This window comes from Bombina bombina, chromosome 6 (genome assembly GCF_027579735.1).
Source record: "Bombina bombina isolate aBomBom1 chromosome 6, aBomBom1.pri, whole genome shotgun sequence".
Classification (NCBI taxonomy): Eukaryota; Metazoa; Chordata; class Amphibia; order Anura; family Bombinatoridae; genus Bombina; species Bombina bombina.
Window position 1 is genome coordinate 193649334 of NC_069504.1, and position 25815 is coordinate 193675148.

A 25815-nucleotide genomic window follows, 5' to 3' on the forward strand; every position below is an offset into this window, starting at 1 on the left:
TATGAAAATTGGAGTCCCTTTAAGTGTCTTTTTGTGCATTTTAATACTGGATACGTGGTCATTTAAAATAGTTTACATATGTACAAAATAGTATATTATAGTAGAATATACCGCCCTTTAGTGCTAAGACCTATAATCACAATGACCTATAATACAGATGAACACAAAGCAAGAGAAATGTAATGAAATACTAATATAATATATCACTGAATGCATTAATTCAGCCATAGTAAAAGGGATAAACATGATATGTTGTCTGAAGATTTTTACTTTAAAATGTGTTATTGAGACATTTACTGCGGCAACAAGTTTCTATTTGGAAATAATATGCCGTGTTTAGTATTTAATCATCTTTTTTAGCAGTTAAGGGATTTTCATTTTGAAAATGAAACAGGTGGAAACAGCTCTCTGTTCTAATCTGCCTCATTTATTAAGTCTGAGCAAAAAGCCTACCCAACTGTGACAAATTAATGTAAAAGGGGTTTGAATCCAAATTGCTTTGGTATAATGGTTGAAATGATAGTTCCTCAGTGGTATGATAGAGAGAACCCCTTTAGGTTAAATTATACTTCTTTTCTTTTTGCAAAATGCTGAGAGATCTTAATCTAATCAGTGTTGAGCAAATATATTTAGAATTTTTAATCCAGGATCCTCTCAGTTGTCAGCACAAGAAAAACTAATTTTATCCACAGTATAGAAGATTATTACTGTTATTTGTCTTGCTAATATAGGCTTTCCTTCACAATTAGAATTGGCGCTAGAAAAAAACAGGATTATAGCAAATTTCTGCCACCTTGTGGAGTAAAAGAGTATTTACTTTTGAACTCTACTAATGTCCCATTTCTCTTGAAACATTGACATTGCATTTTAACATTTACTTAATTTACTGTTAAATATTACAGAGTCCAGATAGTTTACCCATAATAAATAGTTAGCAAGTTAAATTAAAGGGACATAAACTTCAAAAGTGAAATGAACAGATAGTCCTGCAGAGTTAAAGCTATCACCAAATTTAGTGATAACTTTTACTGCAAGCATTTTTTTTTTATAATACATGGTCGTTGATAAAGTGCTTTAATTAAAAATAAATGAAAATTAGTCAAGTGTATTTCAAGTCTGAGTTGTCTGTCCCTTTAATATTATGTATTAGGCATGCATACATGAAAATGTATGTAATTTATTTTTAAATTTTGTTTTTATTTAATGCACTAGCCATTCTTATAAATTGATTTGATCAAAGGTTTTGCAGGAAAATAGCTGGAGTGGTTTCTGATTGGTAATATCTTTCAGAATTTGGTTTTCCTGCATATTCTGTAACAATAAATTGCTATTTCTAATTTACATTATTGTTATTTATTTTTCCATTAAAGGGACGGTAAAGTCATAACTAGACAGTCCTGATTCTGACAGAGCATACAATTTTAAACTACTTCCCAATTAAGTTTGATGATGGGTGTATCTAGGCAAGCTCAGGAGAAGTAAAGCACTTGGGTGCTAGCTGCTGATTGGTGGCTGCATAGTTATGCCTAACGTTATAGGCTCATCCCATGTGTTCAGTAAAGCATTGCTGCTCCTTCAACAAATGATACCAAGAGAATTAAGCAAATTTGATATTGGAAGTAAACTGGAAAGTTGTTTAAAATTGTATGCTCTACCTAAATCATAAAAAAAAATTGGGGTTTCATGTTCCTTTAACTTAACTCAACAAGTGTCGATTTTCTACTGCCCATACAGAATCTGGAGTGCATTTTGTGTCAGGTTATGTAATGATGGTTTGAAAGTTTAATTTTGACTAGTCTAGACTGTCCCTTTAATGACATTTTTATAATTCATTGTTTTTATAATTCTGTGATAATCAAATTATCATAGGAACCCTTTTAGGTCTGCATTGTGTTTAATGTTTATGCTTGCTATGTTGTTGGACAAAACTAAAAAAATTTATAAAACAAAAGAAAGGAATGAAAACTCAGAAAATGTATTTGATCATTTTGAGATACTTCATTTAACTAAAGTCAAATCAGCTTTATATGTAAACAGCAATTATAACTTATAAATAATTAAAATTGCTTCTAAAATAATTTGTACAAAATTCAGTACAAAACAGGTGATTATCTAATCACTAAATTATTATTTTTGACAGCTCAGAATGAATGTGTTTTTATTTAAGGAGTAATTTATACAAGTAAATTAAAATAATTATTTTTATTATCCTGTAGGACTTTTACAAAGTAATAAAAATATTCTATATTCATGTATCACAAGCTCTATTGGCAAATGGGAAATAGATATGTAGTCCCTTTCACTGGCTATATAATATGGTAAATGGTAAAGTTAGCCATAATACACCTTAAAGGGACAGTAAGTATACCATAAAATAGTTTTTTCCCTTAATGTGTTTCAAACTACTTTTTTTACCAGCTGCAGAGTATAAAATGTAAGCGATTTGCTTATTTGTGTATATGAATTAGCTAATTTTGTGTTTTTAAGCCACAATGTAATAAAAATTGGTTGAGCTTGTAGGTATAATCAGATCTCATTACTTTATCACATTTTGTACATATATCTGCTTCTTTATCTTATATTTGTCAATAAACCAATCACCAGTACTTGGAGAGAACAATGGAAAATTAACATTTTATTATCTTATCTCTTCTAGAACCCACTGGCAGTGTAATTTCTTTTACTGGCTGTGTTTACACAGCTTGTCCTTGAGGCCAAAACTTTCAGGATGGGTGGAGATACCACAGGCTACATAAACTATTTCAAATGCCATTATAAGGTTAATGGAAATACCTGTAAACAATTTAATACACACCAGCAGCTAAAGTGGATCATTGGAAACAAATTCAAGGGGATAACATTTTTGAGTAAACTGTCCCTTTAAATTGAAATCATAATTATAATTATACTTTCAAGATTAAGACAGCTCATGTATTTATAAACAACTTTCCTAACTACTTCTATTATTTAATTGCTTTGACCTCTTGGTGTCCTTTGTTGAAAAACAGGACCAGCAATACTCTACTGGGAGCTAGCTGCTCATTGGTGGATGCACATATATACCTCTTGTGATAGGCCCATCAGATGAGTTCACCTGGCTCCCAGTAGTGCACTGCTGTTCCTTCAAAAAAGGATAACAACTAGAATAAGGCAAATGAGGTTATAGAATAAATAGGAACGTTACATTTCTCACATAACTGGTGTCTAGTTTCAGGCCCAAGAGAGACCTTTATTGTTACAGTGTGTTTACCCTTCTTTGTTTTCTATTTATGTGACATGAGAATCAAGAGTCACCTCATTCTGCTGTAGAGAGGTATTGTGTCATGTGATGGGCAGACAATGCTATTTTCACCTTTGCAAGATGTTCCTCTTGTGTCTCTGTTTCGTATTTCATTTGAAAAAGTCCTTTAGAAAATAAAAGAATAATAATTGGAAAAAAAAAAGAAAAAACATAATTTATGTAAGAACTTACCTGATAAATTCATTTATTTCTTATTGGCAAGAGTCCATGAGCTAGTGACGTATGGGATATACAATCCTACCAGGAGGAGCAAAGTTTCCCAAACCTCAAAATGCCTATAAATACACCTCCCTCCACACCCACAATTCAGTTTAACAAATAGCCAAGAAGTGAGGTGATAAAAATAAGGAGTAAATAAGCATACAAAAAGAGGAACTGGAAATATAATTGTGCTTTTATACAAAAAATCATAACCACCATAAAAAGGGCTCTTGCCAATATGAAAAAAATGAATTTATCAGGTAAGTTCTTACATAAATTAAGTTTTCTTTCATGTAATTGGCAAGAGTCCATGAGCTAGTGATGTATGGGATAGAAATACCCAAGATTTGGAAGTCCACAGAAGAGTCACGAGAGAGGGAGGGATAAAATGAGCTATTTCCGCTGAGAAGATTAAATTTCCAAACAAAAAAATAAGTCTTTCTTAAAAAAGACTGCCCCACCTCCAAATAAGCCTTGTGAATAAAAAGCTTTAACCAAGATGCCAAAGAAATGGCAGAGGCTTTCTGACCTTTCCTGGAACCAGAAAAAAACAAGAAATAGACTAGAAGTCTTTCTGAAATCCTTAGTAGCTTCGATATGGTATTTCAAAGCTCTTACAACATCTAAAGAATGTAAAGATCTTTCAAGAGCATTCTTAGGATTAGGACACAAAGAAGGAACAACAATTTCCCTACTAATGTTGGTAGAATTCACAACCTTAGGAAGATATTTAAATGAAGTCTGCAAAACAGCTTTATCCTGATGGAAAATCAGAAAAGGAGACTCGCAAGAGAGAGCAGACAATTCAGAAACTCTTCTAGCAGAAGAGATAGCCAAAAGGAACAACACTTTCCAAGAAAGTAGTTTAATATCCAAAGAATGCATAGGCTCAAAATTAAGACTCCAAGGAGGAGAGATTGATTTAAAAACAGGCTTGATACGAACCAAAGCCTGAACAAAACAGTGAATATCAGGAAGTTTAGCAATCTTTCTATGTAATAAAACAGAAAGAGCAGAGATTTGTCCCTTCAAAGTACTTGCAGACAAACCTTTATCCAAACCATCCTGAAGAAACTGTAAAATTCTAGGAATTCTAAAAGAATGCCAAGAGATTTTATAAGAACACCATGAAATATAGGCTTTCCAAACCCGATAATAAATCTACCTTGAAACAGACTTACGAGCCTGTAGCATAGTATTAATTACTGAGTCAGAGAAGTCTCTATGATTAAGCACTAAGCATTGAATTCCCATACCTTCAAATTTAGTGATTTGAGATCCTGATGGAAAAACGGCCCTTGAGACAGAAGGTCTGGCCTTAAAGGAAGTAGCAAAGGTTGACAACTGGACATTCTGTCAAGATCCGCATGCCAAAACCTGTGAGGCCATGCTGGTGCTATCAGGAACCCATTCAATTGTTCCATTATGATCTTGGAGATCACCCTTGGAAAAAGAACAGTAAGCAGGTTGGTAAAACCAAGGAACTGCTAACGCATCCACCATCTTCGCCTGAGGATCTCTGGACCTGGGAAGCTTTTTGTTTAGATGGGAAGCCATCAGATCTATTTCGGGAAGACCCCACATCTATACAATCTGACAAAATACATCTGGATAGAGAGACCACTCCCCTGGATGTAAAGACTGACGGCTGAGATAATCTGCTTCCCAATTGTCTACATCTGGGTTATGTATCGCAGAAATTAGACAGGAGTTGGATCCAAGATACTTCTTTCATTGCTAAAGGACTGCGAGTCCCACCCTGATGATTTACATATGCCACAGTTGTGATATTGTCTGTATGAAAACGAATGACTGATTCTCTCTTTAATAGAGGCCAAGCCTGAAGAGTCCTGAAAATAGCACGGAGTTCTAAAATATTGATTGGCAACCTCGCCTCTTGAGGCCCCTTGAATAATCCAATGATGGTCTAACCACCAAGTCAGAGAGAGTTGAGTGTTGGGATTTAAGAATATCAATTGTGATATCCGAGTATAAACCCTGCACCATGGATTCAGAATGCAAAGCTGCAGAGGTCTTATATGAAAACGAGCAAAGGGAATCGCGTCCGATGCTGCAATCATGAGACCTGAAAATTCCATGCACATAGCCACTGAAGGGAATGATCGAGACTGAAGGTTTAGACAGGTTGAAACCAACTTCAAACGTCTCTTGTCTGTTAAAGACAGGGTCATGGATACTGAATCTATCTGGAAACCTAAAAAGGTGACCCTGGTCTGAGGAATCAAGAAACTATTTGGTAAATTGATCCTCCAACCGTGTCTTTGAAGAAACAACAAAAGTTGATTTGTGTGAGATTCTGCTAAATTAAAAGATTGAGCCAGTATCAAGATATTGTCCAAATAAGGAAACACTGCAATACCCTGCTCTCTGATTACAGATAGAAGGGCACCGAGAACCTTCTAAAAGATTCTTGGAGCTGTCGCTAGGCCAAATGGAAGAGCAACAAACTGGTAACGCTTGTCTAGAAAAGAGAATCTCAGAAACCGATAGTGGTCTGGATGAATCAGAATGTGAAGATATGCATCCTGTAAGTCTATTGAGGACATATAATGACCTTGCTGAACAAAAGGCAGAATAGTCCTTATAGTCACCATCTTGAAAGTTGGGACCCTTACAAATTGATTCAAAAACTTCAGATGCAGAACTGGTCTGAATAGATTTTCCTTCTTCGGGACAATGAATAGATTTTAATAAAAACCCAGACCCTGTTCCAGAAGTGGAACTGGTACAATTACCCCTGAAAGCTCCAGATCTGAAACACACTTCAGTAAGGCCTGAGCTTTCACAGGATTTGCTGGAACGTGAGAGAGAAAAAATCTTTTCACAGGAGGTCTTTTCTGAAACCTATTCAATACCCCTGAGAGACAATATTCTGAATCCAATGATTCTGAAAGGAACCTGCCCAAATATCTTGAAATAATTTCAATCTGCCCCCCACCAGTAGAAATGGATTTAGGGCCGCACCTTCATGCAGTCTTGGGGGCTGGCTTTGGTTTCTTATAAGGTTTGGATTTATTCCAACTCGAAGATAGCTTCCAATTGGAGCCAGAGTCCTTAGGGGAATGAGTGGTTTTCTGTTCTCTATTCTGACAAAAGGAACAAAACCGATTAGAAGCTTTAGATTTACCCTTAGCCTTTTTATCTTGGGGCAAAAAAACTCCATTCCCCCAGTAATAGTGGAAATAATAGAATACAACTGGGAACCAAATAAATTATTACCCTGGATTTAGATACCGTCAGCATTCCATGATTTGAGCCATAAAGCTATTCTAGCTAAAATAGCCAAAGACATAGATTTAACAGCAACTTTGATGATATCAAAAATAGCATCACAGTTAAAATGATTAGCATGTTGAAGCAAACAAACAATGCTGTGCAAATCAGAATATTTTTCTTGTTGTGCTAAGCTATCCAACCAAAAAGTTGATGCAGCCACAACATCTGTTATCAAATTAATGCATTTTTGTTTCCCATTTTTCTATATTCTCTGTGATTGATATTATTGGTATCTATTGCTGTGTCATTTGCTTTTTCTCTAGGAGGTTTAATCCACTTATTACTAACTGGGATTAGTAAGTGCTGATAGGATAGTCTTTTTCTATATGTAATTTTATATATATATATATATATATATATATATATACATTTTGCTGGGACTTACCCCCTCCGCTGCGCTAGGTTCTCAGGGCATTAGAACAAGGCTTCTATTGGAGCCTATGGAAGCGTGTTCTATCAAGCGCAAAGCTTCCATGCAATGCGTGCGCTGGTATTACGAGTGGAGTGCAAATATAGCTCCATTCGTAATCTGGCACTTTATATTACAATCTCAAAGTGTTTAAGGTGTATTTGAAAGTAAAATGTTGATATGAAAGAGTACTATTTATATACTTTGCATGAAAAACTATAATACTTTGAAGAATACCTTTTTTAGATGCCACAATTTAAAAAAATCTCTTTAATATTTGGTATCTGGGAGCAAAGTCTGCTCGTGACACACTAAATTAAACTATTAACCCCTAAACCTAACTTTAAATTAAAGCTACAATATAACTACTTTAAAATAAATAAAAACTTACCTGTGAAATAAAAAAAAAAACTTAACTTAAACTCACCTAGATTTAGAGTTTTTCGTTAGAAGGGGTGCGTTAGCTATGCGTGTTTTTTTTTCCCCCGCACCTTTTAAACAACGCTGGTATTTAGAGTTCTCTGAAGGGCTGCTTTATGCTCCAAAAAGGGAACGTAGAGCATAATTTACCGCCACTGCAACTCTAAATACCAGCATTGCTTACAGATGCGGCCAGCTTAAAAAATGTGCTTGTGCACAATATCCCCATAGGAAACAATGGGGCATTTTGAGCTGAAAAAAAACCTAACACCTGCAAAAAAGCAGCGTTCAGCTCCTAACGCAGCCCCATTGTTTCCTATGGGGAAACACTTCCTAAGTCTGCACCTAACACCCTAACATGTACCCCGAGTCTAAACACCCCTAACCTTACACTTATTAACCCCTAATCTGCCGACCCCGCTATCGCTGACCCCTGCATATTATTATTAACCCCTAATCTGCCGCTCCGTACACCGCCGCAACCTACATTATAGCTATGTACCCCTAATCTGCTGCCCCTAACATCGCCGACCCCTATATTATATTTATTAACCCCTAATCTGCCCCCCCAACGTCGCCGCTAACTACCTACACTTATTAACCCCTAATCTGCCGACCGGACCTCGCCGCTACTATAATAAATGTATTAACCCCTAAAGCTAAGTCTAACCCTAACACCCCCCTAAGTTAAATATAATTTTAATCTAACTAAATAAATTAAATCTTATTAAATAAATTAATCATATTTAAAACTAAATACTTAAAATAAACCCTAATATAGCTACAATATAACAAATAATTATATTGTAGCTATTTTAGCATTTATATTTATTTTACAGGCAACTTTGTATTTATTTTAACTAGGTACAATAGCTATTAAATAGTTAATAACTATTTAATAGCTACCTAGTTAAAATAATTAAATAATTACCTGTAAAATAAATCCTAACCTAAGTTACAATTAAACCTAACACTACACTATCAATAAATTAATTAACTAACTAAACTATCTACAATTATCTACAATTAAATCAACTAAACTAAATTACAAAAAAAACAAACACTAAATTACAAAAAATAAAAAAAAGATTACCAGAATTTTAAACTAATTACACCTACTCTAAGCCCCCTAAAAAAATAACAAAGCCCCCTAAAATAAAAAAATGCCCTACCCTATTCTAAAATAAAAAGTTAACAGCTCTTCTATCTTCATCCATCCGGCGCGGAGCGGGACCATCTTGAAGCAGCCGACGCGGATCCATCCTCTTCTTCCGGCGACTCCCGATGAATGAAGGTTCCTTTAAGTGACGTAATCCAAGATGGCGTCCCTCGAATTCCGATTGGCTGATAGGATTCTATCAGCCAATCGGAATTAAGGTAGGAAAAATCTGATTGGCTGATTGAATCAGCCAATCAGATTCAAGTTTAATCCGATTGGCTGATCCAATGAGCCAATCAGATTGAGCTTGCATTCTATTGGCTGATCGGAACAGCCATGTGGTAAGATCAACTGTAAAGCTTGTGGTCATGCTGAGGTCACTAAACACTTTCAATCTTGTGTCACCCAAAGAATCTACAATTTGGAACATTTTTCAAATTGCAAGAACAAATATGTTGTCTATTTAGTCAGATGTCAATCATGTAATCTACAATATGTGGGCATGACCACAAGGGAAGTCCGAGAGAGGATTAGGGAGCATCTTAATGATATTTCTAATATCTCCCCATGCTCAGCATTGGCAGAAAACTTTATTGTCAAACATGACTGTAAGGTGAACACATTCAAGTGGCTTGTGATTGAACAAGTTCGTCATCCCCAAAGGGGGGGAAATCTGGACGAGATTCTTTCCAAGAGAGAAGCATTTTGGATTTTCGTTCTGAGAACAAGAGTACCGTCTAGTTTTAATATTGATTCAGACATTATTAATGTCTGGTCATAGGATCATAGATCACCTAGATAATACAGGGTTGGCCATACTAAAGTATGACAGCTGTATTTATGGGGTTATACACAATAAAGTTAACAATAATATAGATGGTTAACATTCACTATTATTGTTTTTTCATTTTCATTCCTCTTTTGGGATTTGGGCCATCTCTATGTCTTGGTAAGGAAAAATTAAGGGGTGCCTTTGCGATTCCAAATTTTGGTTTTGTGCATGCACCCTCTTTAGTGCTGTCAGCACTATAGGAATAAGTTCCTCTTTTTTAACTTATTTTCCCCCCCCAGGAGTTTAGTTGTATGATCAGGGTTCCCATCAGCAGGGATGATTGGAATTAACAATATGATGCAATTTAATATCTGTACCTCTTCTTCTTTTTTAAAGAGGGCTAATATAGAGGTAATCATCATCACATAACAAGTAGTACGAAATTGTGTCCTAAAGTAATTAATGCCAAGAAATATTTATTATGGTAATTTATTATTACTTTTGTGTTCTCAATGTGGTAAAACACTGAGGACTTAGTAACTCCATGTCCACAAAATAGTGATATAAACTCTGATATTTGGTAATAATGACTGTTTCTAAGGTAAGTATATAAATATTAATATGGCTATAATTACATGAGGAGTAATATAGATATTGGTCTGGGAAACTAATTCTCTTATTAAGCATCTTTGTCATTCACTATTATAAGTGTTCATGTTGAGAGCCTGTAACATATTTCAGTAATACTTGGTATATGGGATACAACAGTCAGATTAGACAGTTTATTATTAGTGTACTGTTTATTATCGTCCTGTTTGTTCTGTGTTAACTTTTTTGTTTTGTTTTGCTTTAATTCAATTTAATCTATAATCTCATATGTACAATTATGATGTCTAACCATTTTTGTAACATGTCTTTCTCTAGGGGTTAAATATCAAGCATCAGCCAGCTTATTGTTCTATTTACTAATTAACCAATAAGAATTGTCCTTAGGGTATATACATGCTTAGCAGTGTATAACATACAGGTCACAGATGAAGGTGTGAGCCGAAACGCGTCTGAACGTTTTTGCCTACATGTAGTTTATTTTATGTTCTTAATCATTTTACTTTCCATATGTTGTTCACAATAAAGGTGCTTTTTTGATCTCACCTTTCGTTCGAGACCCGCTTCTTTTGCATTTACCCCAAAATAAAAAACCCTAACTCTAAAAAAACCTAAGCTACCCATTGCCCCTAAAGGGGCATTTGTATGGACATTGCCCTTAAAAGGGCAATCAGCTCTTTTGCTGCTCATTAAAATATTTTGGGGTGGCTTTTTTGTTTTTATAGGGGTATTAGATTAGGTTTAATTTTTATTATTTTGGATAATTTCGTTTTTATTATTTTTTGTAATCTTAGATTTATTTATTTATGTTAGGTTTATTTATAGTTTAAAGGGATAGTAAACACAAATTTTTTCTTTAAAGATTCAGACAGAACATGCAATTTTAAGCAACTTTCTTCTTTACTCCTATTATCAATTTCTCTATGTTCCTTGGATATCTTTATTTGAAAAGGCAGGAATGAAAGCTTTGGAGCCGGCCTATTTTTTGTTCAGTACCCTGGATAGGGCTTGCAGATTGGTGCCTGCATTTAGCCATGCAATCAGCAAGCGCAACCCAGTTTCTCAACCTAAAATGGGCAGGCTTCAAACTTTTTTTCCTGCTTTTTCAAATAAAGATAGCAAGAGAACGAAGAGAAATTGATAATAGAAGTAAATTAGAAAGCTGTTTAAAATTGCATGCTCTATCTGAATCATGAAAGAAAAAAATTGGGTTTAGTATCCCTTTAAGCTTAGGTTTTTTTATTTCACAGGTAAGTTTTTTTATTTATTTTAAGATAGTTACATTGTAACTTTAATTTAGGGGGGTGTTAAGTTTAGGGGTTAATAGTTTAATTTAGTGTGTCCCGATGTGGGGGCCAGCGGTTTAGGGGTTAATAGGTTTCATTTAGTAGTTGCTATGTGGGGGGCGGTGGTTAAAAGGGGTTAATAGATTTATAATAGTAGTTGCGATGTGGGGCGGCGGTTTAGGGGTTAATAGCTTTATTATAGTAGTTGCAATGTGATTGGTTGGTGGTTTAGGGGTTAATAGCTTTATTATAGTAGTTGCGATGTGGGGGTGCCGGTTTAGAGGTTAATAGATTTACTATAGTAGTTGCAATGTGGGGCGGATAGCGGTTTAGGGGTTAATAGGCTTATTAAGATGTTAGCGATGCAGGATGGCGGTTTAGGGGTTAATCACTTTATTTAGTGTCGACGATGTCAAGGGGCGGCAGATTAGGGGTATTTAGACTAGGGGTTAGGTTTTTACATAACCTTCTTTTCTCCATAGACATCAATGGGGATTGCATTATAGCGATCGCCATTCCGTGATCGCAGGTGTTATTTTTTTTCTAACACTTTCTGTCCATTGATGTCTATGGGGGAATAGGTGCACAGGCACGTCAAGTTAGGCCTTGGCTTTTGTGCGGTTTGGAACTTAACAGACCATATTGCACAACACAAGAAGGTTTTTGTGTAACTTGTAATGGCAGCGCTATGGAAAGTGTGGTACAGCTAAATTTTTAACATTATTTACACACCGGGTTTAGTGCACAACTTGTAACCTTGGTGATGGTTTGTTGCCAAGAGGCTTGCTCGTTTCCATGGGTATAATTTCACATGCTTTGTGAAAGCTTCAGCATTATCCTGTGCACTGCTTTAGTCAGGTACCATGTGACTTTGCCCCCTACCCTGCACGTGCACAAGTGCATTCTGCAGAAGCTGTGGCCTGGATAGCACCTTCCATATATGGACATACCCAGGGGGGAGCTTCCTGCAAACAAAACTATGACTGAATTAAAAAGGTTTATGGAGGTTAAAACAGAAACCATTTAGCAGGTAAGCTTTGGCTGCATTATATATTTAGAAACTTATGTAAGTTCATACTGTTTTATGTCCTTTTAAGTTTAAACTGACTAACCTATCTTACTGTGTCCACTATCCTAGTATTGTGACTGTACAGTGTCCACTGCCAACACTGCAGCTCCCTCTAGCAACAATACCACAGCCGGTCCTATCACGGCAAGCTGCTGTTATCTTATCTATCTTATTTTTAAGTACTTTTTACACAGGTTAACTGTACATGATATCTGACCATGTCCTTGTGAGACTTTCCACTCTCGAAGTGCCAAAACTGGAGCCAGCAGCTCCTATTGTGCCTGTGCCAACCTGCCAATCTATACTTCTAGCTGCAATATTTCTTCTACCATACTAATTTATACACAAACACTGCACTGCTGCTCCAACCTGTGACAATTGTAAAGAGCATTTCTAATGCTGTATCCAGGCTCACACCTTGCAGTGACTAATTGTCATATTCCAGCATGTCCAGCAGATTCTCTGCTGCCCTGCTGATCTTCTACTGCTCTGCTTACCTACCGCTCCTCTGCTACCCTGCATGTCCTGCTGATCTTCTGCTCTGCTTTCCTGGTGCTCATCTGCTGCCCTGCATGCCCTGCTGATCTTCTACTGCTTTGCTTTCCTGATGCTTGTCTGTTGCTCTTCATGTCCTGCTGATCTTCTATTGCTCTATTTTCCTGGTGCTCATCTGCTGCCCTGCATGTCCTGCTGATCTTCTACTGCTCTGCTTTCCTGGTGCTTGTCTGTTGCCCTGCATGCCCTGCTGATCTTCTACTGCTCTGCTTACCTGCTGCTCCTCTGCTGCCCTGCATGCCCTGCTGATCTTCTACTGCTCTGCTTACCTGCTGCTCCTCTGCTGCCCTGCATGCCCTGCTGATCTTCTACTGCTCTATTTTCCTGGTGCTCATCTGCTGCCCTGCATGTCCTGCTGATCTTGTACTGCTCTGCTTTCCTGGTGCTCCTCTGCTGCCCTGCATGCCCTGCTGATCTTCTACTGCTCTGCTTTCCTGGTGCTCCTCTGCTGCCCTGCATGCCCTGCTGATTTTCTACTGCTCTGCTTTCCTGGTAATCCTCTGCTGCCCTGCATGTCCTCCTGATCTTCTTCTGATCTGCTTTCCTGATACTCCTCTGCTGCCCTGCATTCCCTGTTGATCGTCTACTGCTCTGCTTTCCTGGTGCTTGACTGTTGTCCTGCATGCCCTGTTGATCTTCTACTGCTCTGCTTTCCTGGTGCCCCTCTGGTGTCCTGCATGCCCTGTTGATCTTCTACTGCTCTGCTTTCCTGGTGCTCCTCTGCTGCACCAGGAAATGAAAATGAAGTAATAGTATTCTAATGAGGTACTTAAATTAATTCAAATAAAATTGTTATGGCTATTTAGTTCTAAATCTCTAGTAACACCCACATTTGCATTTGAATATTATTCAATAACTTTAATGTTTAATTTGATTTAAATTGGATCACTGGTACATTGTCTAACACAGACTTCATTGTTGTTCTTTTGTCAAAGTTACAAAGCGACAGTTTGTGTCTTTAACTAAAGGCAAAGAATAAACAGAAATCTTAGATAATAAACAAAAAAAAAAGTCTGCAACCCATTTTGTACAACTGTAGCTTGTAAATACAAAAAAAAGTTTTAATTGTATACACTATATTGAGTTCCCAAGGATGATAGTCCTAGCGCAATCACTGCAGGGTCTGTAATGGGTGAAACTCCAATCAAATTCTTGTTTGGTTTAAATTGTATAATAATAATTTGCTTATTTTTGTGATGTCTTTTGCTTCTTTTTCCAGCCTTTGAGACACTTCATGGGTTGTAGAACTTGCTTGCACTATAAGAAAATAAAAGAATAGTTTAAAAAACAATGTGACTGAAAAAATGGTACACATCATTAACAAGAGTTCATATAGTATCTAATAAAATGGAAGTCAAAAATAAACTTCATAATTCAGATTAGAGTGTGAGGTTTTAAACAACCTTCAAATTAGCTTTCATTATCATTTTGTGCTCAGTCTTTTTATATGCACACTGTCTGAGGCACCAGATCCTACTGAGCATGTGCAAGAGTTTACAGTGGATACATATATGAGTCTGTCATTTGCTGATGGCTGTCACATGACACAGAGGGCATGGAAATGGAAGCAATCGACTTATAGTTTGAAAATAAGTACTATTGCATTGTCTTTTCATTGTGCAATTAGGGATTATGCAATTCTACTGCATTTAATGGTCCTGAAGATTTATTTATTTTTATTTAACATAAACTTATTTTGATGTGTGCATATTATTATTTTTGTGTCCTATACAATCTATAAATGTCATTTTCAATTTTAATACACAGTAAGAAACTAGTGTTATATCTCTGCGTGCAATTTAGTGCCTTAAGTACTGTCTATCTATTTGAGAGCCTTCATTAAAGGGACATGAAACCCAATTTTTTTCTTTCATGATTTGGGTAGAACATACAATTTTAAACAACTTTCGAGTTTACTTCTATTATCAAATTTGCTTCATTCTCTTTGTACCATTTGTTGAAGGAACAGCAATGCACTACTGGTTTCTAACTGAAAACATGGTGAGCTAATGACAATCAATATATATATATACAGCCACCAATTAGCAGCTAGAACCTAAGTTCTTTGCTGCTTCTGAGCTTACCTAGTTGCACCTTTCAGCAAAGGATAATAAGAGAAGGAAGCAAATTAAATAAAAGAAGTAAATAGGAAAGTTGTTTAAAATTATATGTTCTGTCTAAATCCTGAATGTTTAATTATTACTTTCCTGTCCCTTTAAACTATACTAAGCCAAATACTACAGAGAGAGCCAGTTGCATAACTAACATTTTAGAATAAAATATCCTGACCTTACAGACCCCAAAAAGAACTGGTATTTAAAATAAAAACAGTTCACTTCTAATACTGTGCCTCGTTTTGCCAATGTATCAAAATCATAATATTCAGACCAACTAGCAGTCACTTCCTAACATAACACTTATAGCACCCTCCATGTGGCTCCTATGACCATAGTGGGAATATACAGTATAACCGCTTCCCTGATAAGGCATTTCTTATATCTGTAGCAAAATGATTTCAGTCATTTGCACCCATTGAATTTAAATATACATTTCTATGGGGGGGGGGGGGGTATGAGTAACCAATATATATATATATATATATATATATATATATATATATATATATATATATATATATATATATATATACACATACATACATAATAAGACAGGATTTTTTGTACTTTAAAAATAGCTTTGTAGGGCAATCTAAATATGGGACAAAAACCACTATATGGAATGCCATAAAGGATAAGTTTCATTATCTCCTTTCACCATGGGCTAGATGACAATTGGCAATCGCTAATTTCAGGACCTCTGATAACTTTTTCTCTTTAATGGAGAGCACAGAAGAAAAACTAACGCTTATCACTTGCTCGCTAACCGGACAGGAGTTATTAAAGGTGGGGACAGTCAAGTTAAAATTGAACTTTCATGATTCAAATATGAAAAACAATTTTAAACAACTTTACAATTTACTTTTATCATCAAAATTGCTTTGTTCTCTTGGTATTCTTTGTTAACAGCTAAACCTAGGTAGGCTCATAAACTGATTTCTAAGTTTTTAAAGACCGTCTCTTATCTCAGTGCATTTTGGCAGTATTTCACCGTTAGACACTGCTAGTTCATGTGTGGCATATAGATAACATTGTGCTCACTCCTGTGGAGTTATTTATAAATCAGCACTGATTGGACAAAATGCAAGTATGTCTACTAAGATAAGGGCGCTGTCTGTGATGACCTTGTATAAACCTCTGCAGAGGTAAAAAGTGTATTAATATAATAGTGTTCATTATGCAGAACTGGGAATGGGTAATAAACGGATTATCTATCTTATTAAACTATAAATATTTTCAAGTCCCTTTAATATTTCACATACAGGAAAATGTTATTTTTATTTTAAATAAATATTTGTGTGTATATATATATATATACTGTATATCTGTATATACCTATTTATCTATTCATATAGATATATAAGTGTAGATATATATTTACATAAAAATTATCACATATACTGTATATATATATATATATATATATACTGTATATATATATAATTTTTTTTTTTTTAATAAAACATTGGAATGTAAAATTTGCATAACTCCCTTTGGGTTTCACGTTTTAAATCTAATGCAGTGTTGGGTTAGCGCACATGAAAAATTAGTTACCTTAATGCACATTATGGAAACGTTAGCTATAAAATATTAATAATAATAATTATTAAAAATTATTATAGATTATATATAGCTGTACTAAAATTATAGATAATAAGATATTCTAAATAATCCATAGAATATATATCTAATCTATAATAATTTTTGCTTCTGCTTTGGTAAAGTATCTTTTTTTTTTTTTGCATCCATCAAGGTCTGAGAAAATGCATGTGAGATCCCATGTGTAAATAGTTTGTAATATGTTTGTCTTTTATGGTTTTTGTATATTTAAATTAGATTTTCCAGTTATGGTGTTGATCATAATATTTTAGAAAAATGTATCAAATTATTTATATAAAAAAATCTCCCTAGACGGTAACGGTGATTTTTGGTAGAAAATCATTAGATTCATTTTTCTAATGGATTGCGATCAGCCTCAGGACCGTCTTTAAAACAGGGCAAAAGGGGCAGCTGCCCTGGGCCCAGTCTTTTTTTTTTTAAGTTCATGCCAGACTGCTGATGTCATGTAACATGGGGGACACACACAGTCAGTCCTAATATTGTCACAGTCAAACGTTCTCTGCTTATATTTATTTGTGAGAAAAGGTGCCAGACCGTGCCAATGTCATGTGACATTCCAAGCTAGTGCCATGTGCTGTTTTAGATGTGCACTGTGCAGCACTGGATGCTAAGCCCTAACTAGGCATCCAGTCAATCCCACTGCATCAGAAAAGGTCCTGCTGGGGTTACCACTGTTACCAGGTAACTGCTCTGGTGGTGGGGATTGTTTCTGGGTAGGGCTGACTATAGGCGCATGCAGCCGAAAGCTGGAGTGTCAGGCACGTGAGGATTTGAGCATCTGTGCAGCTGCACACACTGCTCTCTTCAGTCTTGAGGCTGTGTGACTCGTCTGTATCCATGCAGCCTTGGGCAGACAACATGCAGTCTGCTGGTCCCCTTATCCCTGCTCTTTCTGCTGTAGCTCTAAGGTCAACTAACTGAAGTTTGTTAGGAAAACAGTGCTTTGTAGAAAGGTGTCAGTGGGAAGAATAAGTGAGTGTACACATGCCCCTCCCCCATGCAGCATTGTCTAGTGCAGGATGAGAGGGAACTTGTTCCTAGCAAAGTAGTGACATGTGCTGCTGTGGCTGATGTATAGTGTCATGCTGATACTTCACACATTAAGGTAAGGTTTATTTTTATAGTTTTTATTTCTCTCTGTTTCAGATTTTACAGCTTCCCATAGTAGTTCTACTGTTCCAGTCAGTAAACTTATATCTGTCTGCACCTCTATGCTTCCGCCTCAGTCTTTACCTTGCTTTGCTCCTGTTGGCTGCTCTAAATCTCTTTAACCAGCTAACCTCACACCAGAATCACATTCAAAAGCATATTAAATTAATCCAAAGTGGAGGAATTTATATATTTATTTACTTATTAGTACTGCTTAGGTCCAGTTTCAAATATTGCAATGATCCACTGCTGGGCTAATAATTAAAAAAAAAAAAAAAAATTGATTTAGTTGTTTTTTGGGATGTTGGGGTGGAGAGCGAAATTGCATGGGAGGGGGGGCCCAAGAAAATGTTTGCCCGGGGTCCAGTCAATATTAAAGATGGCCCTGATCAGCCTCTATGTCATTTACTAACTTTAGTGAGTTTTCTAATTCAAATGGCAATTCTTACAGCTATTCAATTGAGATAACAAGTGGCTCCGGTGCTGTTCCTCAGTAGATCATGGCAGGTGATTGGCAGCTACATATATAGTTGACTGGGGCAGATTTAGTAGGGCAGAAATTTCACAAACTGACAAAGTTGCCATACAATGTCATGTTAGTTTCCAGAGGAAGTTTAGAACTCTTGTAGTGAGTGATCTAACAGAGGATTAACATTTGTATGTGCTTAAGCCATTTCATGGCTAGTTTGTTGTTTCTCCTAAGTGCTACCAGTTCACAATAATAACACATAGGGGTAGATTTATCATAGTGCGAGCGGGCATGATACAATGTAGCGTATCATGTCTGCTGCGCATCAATAAATGCTGACATACGCTGTCGGCATTTATCATTACACAAGCAGTTCTTGTGAACTGCTGGTGCAATGCCGCCCCCTGCAGATTTGCGGCCAATTAGCCGCTTGCAGAGGGTGTCTATCAACCCGATCGTATTTGATCAGGTTGATTTCTGTCTGCTGCCTCAGAGCAGGCGGACAAGTTATGGAACAGCGGTCTTTAGACCGCTGCTTCATAATTTCTGTTTCCGGCGAGCCTTCAGCCATACGGAGCTTGATAAATCGACTCCTGTAAATTGACTGGGACAGTGGTAGGGCAGACTTTTCACAAACGGATTTGTGTCAAAGGTAGCATCCTATGACAATGTCCCATTTAAAGGAACATTAAAGACTAAATAAATCATTGCTTTAATGTTGTATTCAAAGCAAATATTAGAATTAAAATAATTTGAACCTGTATTTTTAAAAATCATATAAATTGTTTAAATAATCTAAAAATAAGGGTAACATTCTGATGTCCATAAAGTAGTTGGCGCTGCCATATTGTAACCTAGGTTACATTTTCTGCTGAGGCCAATTAGGAATGGTTACAAATGGCTTACTAAATTGTACAACCAATGACTCGGTGGAATATAGCTGTGCCTGCACATTCATGTTTAACATGAACTGGAAAGCCCACAATATTTAGATTTAGATTACGGGAAAGGAGAACAAAATAAATAATGAAAGTATATTTCAAAGTTGTTTTACTATAAGTAATTAAACAATTTATATTAATATCTCGACTTGTTTAATGTCCCGTTAAAGTCACTAAGCTCTTCAGTACGACCCATTGTACTGTCAGTGTCAATGGAGATTTCATGTGCTTTATTTTATGCATCTCTTAGCAATGTGACTGAAACACCTAAACTCTGTAATTAAAAGGGGTGTCCACATAATTTTGAAATGTAGTGTATGCAGTATTAAACCTGTTGAATGAAATATATATATATGTATTTTTAAATATGCTTTGATTATGCTGTGAGTACATATTTAAATTCACTTGTGATTTACTTTTACAAGTGTCAGCTGTGAAGTAAAAACCACACAGTATTTAAATAACTATACTTATCTTCTGTAATGACTGTGCTTATCTGCTGAAGGTTAAATGTAGGATTACTAAGGTATCAGAGCAACACTGTGTTCCACTGATAAGGTGTGTTGGAAATTTAGCTATTATTTAAGTTTGAACTTTCAGCCTATGTTAATTCATTTTTTCTACACTGAGTTACAGTTTAAACTGTGAGCTATTATTGTTAGCAGACAGGATGAGATGTATGTATGTCTCTCTTTATAGCAAGCTCTAATTTTATCATGTCTGCAGTATGAGACAGAGCTGGCTTATTGCCTAGTATGAAAAAAGCAAAACAGCAAGCCTACTGCCTCTATGTTAATTAGCTGGTATATATAGCTGAAATATTCTTACCTGCTAGCCTATGTGTACAAGAAACTGAGTGCCGCAGGTTATAGGTATAGGCATAAAATGTATTAAATTATTATTAATGATATTAACTATATAATAGTTGTACCAAAGACACCTCCAATAAATTACTTTCCCTCTAGCACAGAATGGGTATTGCAAATTGTCTATTTAGAAATGGGTATTGTGACAATTAATATGAATTTAGGCAAATATTAATTACTACATATTAGTTTTACAGTATTGATACATAAAGCAGTTTGCAGGTTATTTTAATTCAGATAGGGCATACAATTTTTAGCAATTTACTTCTATTGTCTAATTTGATTCACTCTCTTTGTATCCTTTGTTTAAAAGCATACCCGGGTAGGCTCAGTAGCTGGGAGCTAGCTGCTGGTTGATGGCTGCACATACCTCTTTTCGTTGGCTAACCAAGTCAGCTATCTCCCAGTAGTGCATTGCTATATCTTCAATAAAGGATATCTAAGAGAATGAAGCACAATAGATAACAGAATGCAATTGGAAAGTTTATTAAAATTGTTTGCTCTATCTCAATTATGAAATATTTTTTGGGGATCCCTTTAAGTGATGTTTCATCATATTGTACTTAATAAATTGGTATGTCTACATTTTTGCAAATTATATTAAGTTTTAATTTATTTGATAACATTCAGTTTATTCATACTACATTTTTTAAGGCAAACACACTTCCAGTGGTGGAGAGATGCTTACTGCATTATCCAGTCGACTGAAACACTGGAAATGCTTTCCCATAGCCAGGAATCAATAATATCCTGTATAAAACAGAGTGTGTACTGTTTGGCATTAATAGTAATATTTTTTTACAGAACACAATTTACAATATGCAAAAAACATATGGAAAACAATTTGCACGTGATCTGTGTAATAAGAAAAACATCTACTATTCCCCTCTTTTGATTGGATGGGAGAATATCTCTTAGAGAAAAGGATTTATTTTCTGCATTCAGAAGAGGGGGTCTCAGTTATGGTATTGAGATCTCTCCTTAATAAGTTAATTAGACAATTACATGACAATTAGGTGTTTCCTTTAGGAATTTCTCTTTTTAGGTATATATATACAGTAAAAATAAAGTAAAAATTCTAAATGAAGACCATAGAAAAATGTATTTCTTTCATGTAATTAGCAAGAGTCCATGAGCTAGTGACGTATGGGATATACATTCCTACCAGGAGGGGCAAAGTTTCCCAAACCTCAAAATGCCTATAAATACACCCCTCACCACACCCACAAATCAGTTTTACAAACTTTGCCTCCTATGGAGGTGGTGAAGTAAGTTTGTGCTAGATTCTACGTTGATATGCGCTCCACAGCAGGTTGGATCCCGGTTTTCCTCTCAGCGTGCAGTGAATGTCAGAGGGATGTGAAGAGAGTATTGCCTATTTGAATTCAATGATCTCCTTCTACGGGGTCTATTTCATAGGTTCTCTGTTATCGGTCGTAGAGATTCATCTCTTACCTCCCTTTTCAGATCGACGATATACTCTTATATATACCATTACCTCTGCTGATTCTCGTTTCAGTACTGGTTTGGCTTTCTACTTCATGTAGATGAGTGTCCTGGGGTAAGTAAGTCTTATTTTTGTGACACTCTAAGCTATGGTTGGGCACTTTTATATAAAGTTCTAAATATATGTGTTTAAACATTTATTTGCCTTGATTCAGGATGTTCAACGTTCCTTATTTCAGACAGTCAGTTTCATATTTGGGATAATGCATATGAATAAATCAATTTTTTTCTTACCTTAAAATTTGACTTTTTTCCCTGTGGGTTGTTAGGCTCGCGGGGGCTGAAAATGCTTCATTTTATTGCGTCATTCTTGGCGCTGACTTTTTTGGCGCAAAAAATTTTTTTCTTTGTTTCCGGCGTCATACGTGTCACCGGAAGTTGCGTCATTTTTTGATGTTTTTTTGCGCCAAAAGTGTCGGCGTTACCGGATGTGGCGTCATTTTTTGCGCCAAAAGCATTTAGGCGCCAAATAATGTGGGCGTCTTTTTTGGCGCTAAAAATTATGGGCGTCACTATTGTCTCCACATTATTTAAGTCTCATTGTTTATTGCTTCTGGTTGCTAGAAGCTTGTTCACTGGCATTTTTTCCCATTCCTGAAACTGTCATTTAAGGAATTTGATCAATTTTGCTTTATATGTTGTTTTTTCTATTACATATTGCAAGATGTCCCAGATTGACCCTGAGTCAGAAGATACTGGAAAATCGCTGCCTGGTGCTGGATCTACCAAAGTTAAGTGTATTTGCTGTAAACTTGTGGTATCTGTTCCTCCAGCTGTTGTTTGTAATGAATGTCATGACAAACTTGTTAATGCAGATAATATTTCCTTTAGTAATGTTACATTACCTGTTGTTGTTCCATCAACATCAAATGCTCAGAGTGTTCCTGTTAACATAAGAGATTTTGTTTCTAAATCCATTAAGAAGGCTATGTCTGTTATTCCTCCTTCTAGTAAAGGTAAAAGGTCCTTTAAAACTTCTCATTTTTCAGATGAATTTTTAAATGAACATCATCATTCTGATTCTGACAATGATTCCTCTGGTTCAGAGGATTCTGTTTCAGAGGTTGATGCTGATAAATCTTCATATTTGTTCAAAATGGAATTTATTCGTTCTTTACTTAAAGAGGTCTTAATTGCATTAGAAATAGAGGATTCTGGTCCTCTTGATACTAAATCTAAACGTTTAAATAAGGTTTTTAAATCTCCTGTAGTTATTCCAGAAGTTTTTCCTGTCCCTGATGCTATTTCTGAAGTAATCTCCAGGGAATGGAATAATTTGGGTAATTAATTTACTCCTTCTAAACGTTTTAAGCAATTATGTCCTGTGCCATCTGACAGATTAGAGTTTTGGGACAAAATCCCTAAAGTTGATGGGGCTATCTCTACTCTTGCTAAACGTACTACTATTCCTACGGCAGATAGTACTTCCTTTAAGGACCCTTTAGATAGGAAAATTGAATCCTTTCTAAGAAAAGCTTACTTATGTTCAGGTAATCTTCTTAGACCTGCTATATCTTTAGCGGATGTTGCTGCAGCTTCAACTTTTTGGTTAGAAGCTTTAGCGCAACAAGTAACAGATCATAATTCTCATAGCATTGTTAATCTTCTTCAACATGCTAATAATTTTATTTGTGATGCCATCTTTGATATCATTAGGGTTGATGTCAGGTATATGTCTCTAGCTATTTTAGCTAGAAGAGCTTTATGGCTTAAAACTTGGAATGCTGATATGTCTTCTAAGTCAACTTTGCTTTCCCTTTCTTTCCAGGGTAATAAATTATTTGGTTCACAGTTGGATTCTATTATCTCAACTGTTACTGGAGGAAATGGAACTTTTTTACCACAGGATAAAAAATCTAAAGGTAAATTTAGGTCTAATAATCGTTTTCATTCCTTTCGTCACAATAAGGAACAAAAGCCTGATCCTTCACCCTCAGGAGCGGTATCAGTTTGGAAACCATCTCCAGTCTGGAATAAATCCAAGCCTTTTAGAAAACCAAAGCCAGCTCCCAAGTCCACATGAAGGTGCGGCCCTCCTTCCAGCCCAGCTGGTAGGGGGCAGATTACGATTTTTCAAAGAAATTTGGATCAATTCAATTCACAATCTTTGGATTCAGAACATTGTTTCAGAAGGGTACAGAATTGGCTTCAAGATAAGGCCTCCTGCAAGAAGATTTTTTCTTTCCCGTGTCCCAGTAAATACAGCGAAGGCTCAAGCATTTCTGAAATGTGTTTCAGATCTAGAGTTGGCTGGAGTAATTTTACCAGTTCCAGTTCTGGATTAGGGGCTGGGGTTTTACTCAAATCTCTTCATTGTACCAAAGAAGGAGAATTCCTTCAGACCAGTTCTGGATTTAAAAATATTGAATCGTTATGTAAGGATACCAGCATTCAAAATGGTAACTATAAGGACTATCCTGCCTTTTGTTCAGCAAGGGCATTATATGTCCACAATAGATTTACAGGATGCATATCTGCATATTCCAATTCATCCAGATCACTATCAGTTTCTGAGATTCTCTTTCCTAGACGAGCATTACCAGTTTGTGGCTCTGCCGTTTGGCCTAGCAACAGCTCCAAGGATTTTTACAAAGGTTCTCGGTGCCCTTCTGTCTGTAATCAGAGAACAGGGTATTTCCTTATTTGGAAGATATCTTGGTACTTGCTCAGTCTTCACTTTTAGCAGAATCTTATACGAATCAACTTGTATCGTTTCTTCGAGAACATGGTTGGAGGATCAATTTACCAAAGAGTTTGTTGATTCCTCAGACAAGGGTAACCTTTTTAGGTTTCCATATAGATTCAGTGTCCATGCGACCTCTTCAGCTTTGTATGCTGAACCAGTGGTGCAGGAATTACACAAAGATATCTCAATTGATATCTTTAAAACCGATTGTACGACACTCTCTGACGTGGTGGACAGATCACCATCGTTTAGTTCAGGGGGCTTCTTTTGTTCTTCCGACCTGGACTGTGATTTCAACAGATGCAAGTCTGACAGGTTGGGGAGCTGTTTGGGGGTCTCTGACAGCAGGAGGTGAGATTACCAATCAATATTTTGGAACTCCGTGCAATTTTCAGAGCTCTTCAGTCATGGCCTCTTCTAAAGAGAGAATCGTTCATTTGTTTTCAGACAGACAATGTCACAACTGTGGCATATATCAATCATCAAGGAGGGACTCACAGTCCTCTGGCTATGAAAGAAGTATCTCGAATACTGGTATGGGCAGAATCCAGCTCCTGTCTAATTTCTGCGGTTCATATCCGGGGTATAGACAATTGGGAAGCGGATTATCTCAGTCGCCAAACGTTACATCCGGGCGAATGGTCTCTTCACCCAGAGGTTTTTCTTCAGATTGTTCAAATGTGGGGACTTCCAGAAATAGATCTGATGGCTTCTCATCTAAACAAGAAACTTCCCAGGTATCTGTCCAGATCCAGGGATCCTCAGGCGGAAGCAGTGGATGCATTGTCACTTCCTTGGAAGTATCATCCTGCCTATATCTTTCCGCCTCTAGTTCTTCTTCAAAGAGTAATTTCCAAGATTCTGAAGGAATGCTCGTTTGTTCTGCTGGTGGCTCCAGCATGGCCTCACAGGTTTTGGTATGCGGATCTTGTCCGAATGGCCTCTTGCCAACCGTGGACTCTTCCGTTAAGACCAGACCTTCTGTCACAAGGTCCTTTTTTCCATCAGGATCTCAAATCCTTAAATTTGAAGGTATGGAGATTGAACGCTTGATTCTTAGTCAAAGAGGTTTCTCTGACTCTGTGATTAATACTATGTTACAGGCTCGTAAATCTGTATCTAGGAAGATATATTATCGAGTCTGGAAGACTTACATTTCTTGGTGTCTTTCTCATCATTTTTCCTGGCATTCTTTTAGAATTCCGAGAATTTTACAGTTTCTTCAGGATGGTTTGGATAAAGGTTTGTCTGCAAGTTCCTTGAAAGGACAAATCTCTGCTCTTTCTGTTCTTTTTCACAGAAAGATTGCTAATCTTCCTGATATTCATTGTTTTGTACAAGCTTTGGTTCGTATAAAGCCTGTTATTAAGTCAATTTCTCCTCCTT

At 36.3% G+C, this 25815-nt stretch overlaps 1 protein-coding gene across 2 annotated transcripts in view; it reads right to left on the reverse strand.

The window, feature by feature from the left end:
* Positions 1–13918: 13918 nt before the first annotated feature.
* LSMEM1 (leucine rich single-pass membrane protein 1) overlaps positions 13919–25815 on the reverse strand; it is an 86194-nt gene continuing 74297 nt past the window's right edge. For both annotated transcript variants that reach the window (XM_053719776.1, XM_053719775.1), the window contains one exon: positions 13919–14332. In XM_053719776.1, coding sequence (XP_053575751.1) covers positions 14220–14332 — 113 coding nt within the window. In that variant the 3' untranslated portion in view covers positions 13919–14219. The remainder of the gene's footprint in view (positions 14333–25815) is intronic.